Source organism: Pholis gunnellus (genome assembly GCF_910591455.1).
Source record: "Pholis gunnellus genome assembly, chromosome: 5".
Lineage (NCBI taxonomy): Eukaryota > Metazoa > Chordata > Actinopteri > Perciformes > Pholidae > Pholis > Pholis gunnellus.
In genome coordinates this window covers 27,308,557-27,318,277 of record NC_136531.1, presented here as the reverse complement: position 1 = coordinate 27,318,277, position 9,721 = coordinate 27,308,557, and the positions used below count along the sequence as shown (strand labels likewise).

Below are 9,721 nucleotides of genomic sequence, written 5' to 3'. Positions count from 1 at the left end.
TGAAGACTATGACAATCAACAATATTGTCCCCATTTACTTAAACTACAAAGGGATTCACTTGTAATTCTGAAGGCCTCTGGGCAGATCTCTTTACTTGGAGTCAGCATAGTGGCGAAATCTGATTGGATAAAAGCTCTACTTAAAACAAGCTGTGCTGGAAGCGCAACTGAGGAAGACAGTAGCTCTGCAATGAGATAATAAGCTAATGGCAAAAAGTATTTAAAATACATGTAGTGTATTTATGAAAAATAATGAAATGATAAAATAACTATAACTTTATGATTCTCTCTCGGCCAGCAGAGAAGGCCTTGCTGGCCCTGATGGCCCACCACTGAAGTAATGCATCAGTTATGTCATTTTGGCCTAAAAGAGCAGAGAGGAGTCAGTGTGCTGCAGAGGTATGGGCAGAGAGAGAAGTAGAGACTGATTTAAAAAGGCATACCTTTAACTGCTGCACCTGTCGAGCAGGTTGGATTGGATCAACTTTGAGGGGAGGCAGGTGGGGAGGGGTCAACAGCACAATGACAGAAAGAAGGAAGTCAAAAGGAGAGGAATCTGACAACTGGTGAGCAGACACTGGATTAATATGAGGAGAAAAGACGGTAGAGAAGGAGAGAGCCAGTCGGCACTGAGACAGTCTTGGAAATACGTTGCATCTGTTTAACACTGACATCTCCTCCTGAATCCCTTCAGTCCTCACAGAAGGTAAGGCCTGTCTAACTACGGCAGAAGCACTGTGGAACCTGTGTGTCTCACATGTTGTCTCTTATATTATGAAGTTCTCTTTTTTAATGTCGGGATAGCATCAAGTCCAAGCTAATGGACTAAACAGAGGCTGTGGTACATTTGCAATAACCCCAAAACATTGTCTGTTGTCTCAAAGTAACTCCTGTATGTGAGATAACAGGAGTTACTTTGTAGGTATACAGTATATGTGGACTGAAAACTCAAAGCATCATTAACACATGGACAACATGTTAAAAGGTGTTAAAAGGTTTAAGCTAACCACAGTGTTTGTTATGTGTCCAGCTAAAAGCCATTTTTAGTGTTAGATCATTGTTCTATTGTTAGAAGTATGTGATTGTGAGTGTGTGAAAGAACGTGATAAGGTTGATAAGTGGAGATTGAAACTACCTCTTGTTCCTACGGAGGTTGAACACACTGGCTTTGGACAAAAGCATGTCAACAGAATGTCTCAATATGCAACAATGCACCGAGTGCTACTGTTGACAGGTGATGTAGAGCTGCGTTGTATAACCTCAAATTGCACCTGACACATGAGAACAAAGAAAGCAAGTTGAACCAATTGAGCAAGTTCACAAAGGACAGGGAGTTGTGAAAATGACTCAACGTGAAGGTGTATAAGTAACCATACTTTTGAATGAAATGCTATATTCACTGTGTAAAGTTGAGCTGTAGTTGTGTGGGGTGTTCAGTTTGGATAGAACTCTCTGTAAGGCTGCTTGTAGGTATTTCTTTAAACGTTTGATTGTTACTTTAAAATTGTTAAATATGCAACGTTTCCATAGAATCCAAACACATTTAAATTCAGAGCCTTTCAGAGTTCTGGACAAAGGTTGAACCTAACCTGATAATAAGATTTCCTTTCACTGAACTCTGTTCATGTTAGCCTATTTGTGGTAGGTTTGATTGTTTTCATTGTTTTGTTATGTATGCATCATTTTTAGTCAACATGGAAGCTGTGGTAGGAAATGTGATTTGAGAGTTGTACAACTTATACAGCCGCTCTGATCTCATTCACACTTGTGGCTATATGACTCACTATTTGTCATGGCTATGTAGGCCACCTAGCTACATTCAATCCTACAGATCTCTGATTGGTCGACTGTTTTCCAAATAGCAGGATCAGGAGCAACAGACTTACTTAATCCTCAGTAATAGAATGCTAAATGTTGCATCCCTTCTTCAGATCCGTACAGACTTAGTTGTGAGTTAAATTAGGATTCATTTGTTAGGGGACAGATACAATAACAGGTAGCAGTACAAAGAAGTGTGTGTGTGTGTGTGTGTGTGTATGTGCTTTCTACAAACATCAAGCAGACAGAGAGAGAGAGAGACAGACACATAATTAAACTAATCTAGCAATTAAACTTCTTACCAAGTGTATCCATGACTCAGCATTTAGCTGCTAAATAAACAACTGATTATGCAGACACTGCAGCTGACACCAAATAACAGGTGTCCCATAAGTCATTAAATCTTCCAAATCATTGCAAAGTTCAGTAGTAAAAAAAATGGTTGTGAAAAATAGCGACCGATTATGAAAGAATACTAAATAACCACTAAAATGAACAATTAAAGGGGTACACATAGTGATTTAGTATGTCGAGCAAAATGATCTCAATGATGTGTAAAATCAGGATGTAGGATGTAAGTTACTCATTACTTTCTTCTTCCAACAACTGAGAAAGTTGAATCATATTAACACCTGAAACCAGCTCGAGGTTTAGTATAGAACACTGATAACGACGCTACGTTAGAGCCGTGTGGTTGTCTGAGAAAGATATACACCCTCCTACCAATCACAATCAAGTATTCGCTCTTTGCCTGTGGTGAAGTAACATTTTGCTTTTACTTCAAAATGTCAGCAAAATATCTGAAAAATATGTATAACTTAATGGACAAATTGGTCCTGGACAACTGACTTTTACTCTCAGCAGAGTTTCCTCTGCAGTTCTCCCCTCCAAAGTAGTTACAATTTAGTAACTGAAGGTGTCCTTGAAAAATGTTTTACTGTCATGCTTCAGAGACATAGCGGCATGCTAGCTGTTGTGCGTTTATCCAGCCAATGATAAAGAATAAGGCTGACATTGTTCTGTATTTGTCTTATTGTCATGGCACTCAGACATAAGTCTAATTGTTCATACTAAAGATGCAAATCTTTAAAAATGTTAAAGGTCCAGTATTTTCCTCAAACAGCTGGTCACTGTAGTTTTAAACAAATGGTATTCAAACAGGACAAAATAGTGCATTAGTGAGTGTGTTCATGGTAAAGAAGGAACATGTCAGCCAATGCAATAGTGAGGTTCACTGATGTGTTTTTAATATGGCTCACAGGAAGAAGAGATGTATCCGGCTTTGATCTACACAGTACAGTGTTGGTTTCGGTCTGTTGTTGTCTGTAAGAAAAATATAGAATATCACCAGATTTATCTTTTAAGGAAGCAGTCTGGTAGCTAATATTTCAAACAAAGAGAATAGGAAGTGTGAATGACTTGCAGCTATTTGTTGCCATATTTAACATTTTAATGACCTCACGGTCAGCAGGCGGAGTCTAACTGTTCCAACCAAACCTGAATTTCCTGATCTTGCGAAACTACTCACTAGTATTGTTTGAATGTGTATGTGAGCATGGGTGTGTTTAAGTACAGGAGGCACACACTCGTTCAGATAGACTGACGTTCTACCTGAGAGGAGCACAATGCTTCTAATAGTGCTGCTTCATGTGTGGCTGTTATTGCACTCACTCCAACAATTGAAGCCGTTTATGGGTCAGGTTGGAAGTAAGATTTGTTTTGGGTGAGGCCAAGAGTTCAAGTTAAGGATTAGGATTAAGTTACATTCATCACCAAACTCCAATCACAGCATTGGAACTAAACCACCTCACTGTCTGATAATAGATCAATGTTTAGCCCACAGTCTGTTGAGCAATCATGCATGGCTCGTATTATTCTGACGGTAACATTTAGCAGCTCCAAGGCTGGATGATATTCTAAACTTTCCTGAGCCGTATTTGCTCCAATAGAAAGTAAACAAACAACTAATGTTTTTCCACTGTTGATTCATAGTGGATTTAATTATATGATATGTCTTTACTCCTACCCTTTGCATAACGAATATCATGGATAATAACTGGATATGGATGTGGTAAAAGCAGTGCATTAGGCATCAGAAAATGTGCCACAATAATAAGCACTTCAATAACCCAAAGGCTGTACATTATCAAGAGTAATCAGGACATGTTGAAAAGTGCCATTTCTCCAACTAAACCATTGACTTCCATTGTATCAGGGTGGAGGAAAACATCTCAGAGACAGAAATCTCAAAATCTAGACAAATGAAACAAAAACTATTAGCATGTCAGATTCCACTGGAGCTGAGAGAGGAAAGTAATTTGAGTGAACTGACTTTCCTTAATTTGACGAATGCTCCTCGAACTGGGCTTTCAGACTAAACGGAGCATGTGTTTGCTAAAAGGTCCAAGTGAGAAAGATGACATATAAGCCTGTAAGTCCACTTTGAGGGCTCATTTAGATGCAGAGACACTACACAGCAGTTTATACTGTTTTGAGGCTGGATTGAAAAACTCGTATTTACTTCGTATTTCTTTCGTATTTCTTTCGTATTTCTTTCGTATTTCTTTCATATTTCTTTCATATTTCTTTCGTATTTCTTTCTATCTCTCATACAGCTTCACATTGGATGACAATGGCGCTGCCTGCGGCCTTTCTCTCTGAAGACCAGTTCACCTGCTCGATCTGTCTTGAGGTGTTCAATAACCCAGTCTCAACACCATGCGGCCACAGCTTCTGCCAGGCCTGCATCTCCTCCTACTGGGACGGAGGAGGAGGCGCCAAATTCTACCAGTGTCCCCTCTGCAAGGAGTCCTTCCGCAAGCGGCCAGAGCTCCATATCAACCGAACCCTGAAGGAAATCACTGAACAGTTCAAGCAGATGGCCAATGCTGGAGTGCCAATGGATGGAAGAGAAGGAGGAGGAGTGGAGGATCCAAATTCACATCATCCCCACCTGGCCCTGTCTCCATCCCAGAGGCCAGGAGAGATGCCAGAGACCATCTTTACTGAAATGATGACTCGTTTTCAGCAGCTGCCGACTCCTGGGTTTCCTCACTCCTACCCCAATGACCCTCAACCCCAAAGCCCCAACAGTGAGCACCTCGACCCGCCTCCACCCTACTCACCTCCCCGCAGGTGACAAACTACATTCCTTAGACTACATTGAAATGGGTTTGCCTTATCTTTAACGCTCCACAGAAAAGGGTATTACTACAATAGTAATGGTTGGTGAGTAATTGTAGTACAATAGTGCCACAAATGAACCTAACATTTTTTAAAAACCTGACACATTGATGGTATGATGTTGGGTGTGCTAAATTAACAGGAAACATGCTGAGACAAAGAAAAGTGTAATCTGGGAGCAGGACCTTTAAGGCAATATTCAAGGATTCAAAGATAATTTATTGTCATTCACTAGCAAGGACCACACCATCAAATAGAAGCGTGTAACAGATGTATTGAAGGTAAATGTGATTGGGATGCGAGGCTTCAACTTCATTTAGCTCATCCGGTTAGCCAAATGAGTTGTGGGGAGCTTCGATAGGGAATCCACCGTAGCACCCGGGCACAACGAACCCCCTCAGGACCCTACGTAGAGGAGAGGAGGAGAAAAAACACAGAGGGAGGGAGGGATACCGAATACAAGAGGAAGGAGCGGGTTAGGCGGGTATTCATGGATATGCAGGAAGTGGTAGGGTCGAGGAGTGGTCCTGCTCCCGAAATTCCCGGAGTCCTGATCTCTGTCCTGCTGTCCGCCCGTCAAGTGCTGCTTGATCCTGGACCACGATGGATCCAGGTCTCTGTGAAGATGTGGGCTCAACAGTCATGACCTCCCGTTGCTTTCATTCATCTTATTTTGCTGTGACCGGAAATCAGACAGCCAGCAGGCTGGGTAGTGGAGTAACCTCAGGTCCAAGCTGTTAGCTTAGCTTCCATCTCGGCTCTCCTCCCTCTCCTCCCTCTCCTCCCTCTCCTCCCTCTCCTCCCTCTCCTCCCTCTCCTCCCTGGGGCAGTTTGTTGCCGTTTGGTCCGGCAGGTCTGGCTGGTTGGACGGCCGTGACCGGTGATCGTCTCACAGTCTGCTGCACTGATCCTGTAAATTTCCCCACTGTGGGACTAATAAAGGATTATCTTATCTTTTCTTATCTTACTTAACCCAAACCACACGCTTCCTTTTCAGATGTTGATGAATGTATTCTGTTATATGTCATTGGTGATTAACACAAAAAACAACAAATAAGGACAAAAATTTACCAAAATTAATGAGAGCTACTGGCCGCAGCATGTACATGTGATACTAGAAATTGCCCGATAGAACCAACAACATAACACAAAAACGACCTGTAACATTTGTTCTGAGGGTGGTGCTAGAGGTGCTAGAGGTCCTAGGATCATAAAATAAAAAGTGTAGAAGTAGAAGGTCAAGGAGTAAACAACAGAGTTTGAAGCCTCACTATCCCTGGCAGAGGTCTCTGAGGTAATCTTCAGCGGCAAGGCGCCAGGTGTGGATGACATTTGCCCATAATAGTATAGGGCTGCAACTGACAATTATTTGCATTATTGATAAATCTGAAAATGAATTTGATTTAATTTAAACCCCCTTTCGGAGTAGCAGCGTGGCAGCAGGTGTGACCTCTGTGAGAGGTCTCCTATCTAAATGAATCTCCCAGAGATGGTCAGGCTTGTGATAACAGCAGGTTTATTTCACATCTGCATCTCTGACAAAGTCTAAAAGAGCAGATCTGGTCATCCCTTGTGGACAAACAGCACATGTTCTGTCTGGAAAGACGGCATCATGTTAATATTAGCTAGCTATGCTGGCAATAAAACACATGAAACAAATGGTTTCTTCAACCTATCATTTAATCTAAGATAAATAATATCCAACCATATGAATCTAGTGCCATTTTTATGTGTATTTTTCAGAGAGACTACCAGGTAGCAAATCCTCCATCGCTTTGATCCTCCATAATTCTTTCATATTGCTACTCAGGTACAAATTTACAACAGCAGATGGCATAGTTGTCCCATTTTTCAACTTACACAGGTACGTAGACCCAGCAGAGTAGGGGTATTAAGAATTAGTCCAACCCGATTTGTCAAGTCTTGCCTATATCATTGATCCCCCTAAAGCTGTAGGTATCTATATAGAAGATAATAAAAACAACAGCATTATTGAACAAGATTTTACCGAGATACACTTTACCATTCCTTAGCTGTTGAATAATGGACAGCTCTGTTTTATTAAAGGCACTGTTTCATCCTGCTTGCTTTTCATTGTTGTAAATAGAACTTTGGGTCGAGTGTCCACAGACAGAAGAGAGACGGCAGGCCGGCGAAGAGACAGTCAATCGGAGAGAGATCCAAGCTACAAACGGCTGTTTCTTTAGGGAATCATCCATAGATTTAAAATATATCTAGCGCTCTAATAGTGCTACGTTCTTATGTGAGCGCTCTGAAATAAATGTAACTTATTCTTTGATTTTGAAATAGCCATGTTGTTAATTAGGGCCCGAGCACCGACGTAGTCGGAGCGGAGGACCTATTGTTTTTCTAATGTTTATTAGGGCCCGAGCACCGACGTAGTCGGAGCGGAGGACCTATTGTAATCGTAATGTTTATTAGGGCCCGAGCACCGACGTAGTCGGAGCGGAGGACCTATTGTAATCGTAATGTTTATTATTATTATTATTATTATTTTTACTCTTTTGTCGCAAAAAGGAGGTGCTTGGGATTCTGGCAACATTTTGAAATTTTGCACGCAAGCCAGAATTTGTGAAAATTGCAGTCTGATTGGGGTGTCCAGCTGCGTTATGAAATATTGGCTCGCTAGCGCCCCCTATTGAGTAGCCCCAACATTGGGTTTCACCGAGCTGTATGAAATTTGGTAGGTATGTGGAACGTGATGGGGCGTACAAAAAATCCTCTTGGAATTTTTCACTAAACCAAACAGGAAGTCGGCCATTTTGAAGTGTATGACGTTTTTGGACCGTTTCAAGGCATCATACTTTAACAAACTCCTCCTAGAGATTGAACCCGATCGACTTCAGACTTGGTCAGTATGCTCTTGAGACCTTGGCAGTGAAATGATACTCAAAGATGATACTCAAAGAAAGTTAGATAACATTTTGAATTTTGTATGAATTTATAGTGTCGTTTGTGCAATTTCCAGGCGCTCTACTTTAACGAACTCCTCCTAGGGAATTAATCAGATCAACTTAGAATTTGGTCAGAACTATCTCAAGACCTTAGTGATTAAAAGTTACTAAAACCTTTAGGTTTCATCAAACGACGTGGATTTGGTGTGGCAGCCATTTTACATGGTTCACCATTATCCATCAAGCTGTTGTAACTGGACTGTACTTTGTCAAAACTGTCCCAAACTTGACATGCTTGATGACTGTCATGACTCTAGGACTTCTGCATTTCAATATTAACTCATAGTCATAGCGCCCCCTACTGATAAGCACGAACGTAAGCTGGATTCTATAAATACAGCGGCCCAAACACTGAACTTATTAAAAGGGTTTGTGGGCACACCATGAGAAAAAGACTTCTCTGATCTAAATATGTGCAAACTAAGATGCTTGGAGAGCAAAAGTTAGATAACAGTGGGTTTTCAAACCATGTCAGTCGACATTAGTATAAATGATCTGTCCAGAGCTTCTACTTGAGAATCAGGTTAAATGTCAGAGTGAATGCTTCAGACTACAATCTTATGTTGCAGAAGAGCTTAAAATGAAAACAGTGTTAAATTAATGTGTTCATGTAATAGCACATGATTCTACTGTTTTGTTAACTTTCATCTAAGTCCAAATCCAATCAGCAGGACACTGCAGGGAGTTGAACCCCATCCCAGTAAACTGACAGTCTGTTATGTTACTAACCCTGAAGCGCATTCACGCACATTCATTTTCTTGATGATCTTAACAGGCTTTCATTTATGATTGTATTGGAGGTACCCTCAACACATTTGAGGCTTAACACCTGTCAACGCGATCTTGTTACGCTGCTGGTCGACGCAGGAAATATCAGCTAACTCATGCACGCAGTGTTTGATGGTCACAGAAACGCACGGCAGCGTCCTCCAGAGTCCTGCCAGTACCCTCGACGTGCGTGAATGTGCGAGGGCCCGGTCAATGCTGCTTGCAGCTTTAATTATTATTATTATTTTTACTGTTTTTGCTCAAAAAGGAGGTGCTTGGGATACTGGCAGAACTTTGAAATTTTGCACGCAAGCCAGAATTTGTGAAAATTTTGATCTGATTTGGGTGTCCAGCTGCGTTTTGAAATGTTGGCTCGCTAGCGCCCCCTATTGAGTAGCCCCAACATTGGGTTTCACCTAGCTGTATGAAATTTGGTAGGTATGTGGAACGTGATGGGGCGTACAAAAAATCCTCTTGGAATTTTTCACCAAACCAAACAGGAAGTCGGCCATTTTTAAGTGTATGGCGTTTTCGGACCGTTTCAAGGCATCATACTTTAACGAACTCCTCCTAGAGATTGAACCCGATCGACTTCAGACTTGGTCAGTATGCTCTTGACGCCTTGGCAGTGAAATGATACTCAAAGATCAAAAAGTTATCGAACTATGTATCCGTGGCGTGGCGTCAAAAAGACACCATTCGCCATGAAAAAGGAAGTTGTTGTAACTCGGCCGTACATTGTCTAATCTGCTCCAAATCTCTCATATGTCATATCATCCTGACTCAGAACACATCTATATGAAAATTTAGAATCATAGTAAGAGCGCCACCTAGTGGCAACTGGAAGTTGTACGTTTTGTACTTTGACATCCTGCTCCTCACAGATTAATCAGATCTCTCTCAAATGTTGCCAGGAAAGCCTTAAGACCTTGATCATGCTTCATTGTGAAGATTGTAAGAAGTTGTCGAAGGGCGGC

General features: G+C 41.4%; 1 protein-coding gene across 1 annotated transcript in view; it reads left to right on the top strand.

Annotated features, from left to right (window-relative positions):
- Nucleotides 1-545: 545 nt before the first annotated feature.
- LOC306696304 (E3 ubiquitin-protein ligase TRIM21-like) overlaps nucleotides 546-9,721 on the top strand; it is a 64,296-nt gene continuing 55,120 nt past the window's right edge. The window contains exons 1-2 of the mRNA XM_079159888.1: nucleotides 546-706; nucleotides 4,434-4,953. Coding sequence (XP_079016014.1) covers nucleotides 4,445-4,953 — 509 coding nt within the window. The 5' untranslated portion in view covers nucleotides 546-706; nucleotides 4,434-4,444. The remainder of the gene's footprint in view (nucleotides 707-4,433; nucleotides 4,954-9,721) is intronic.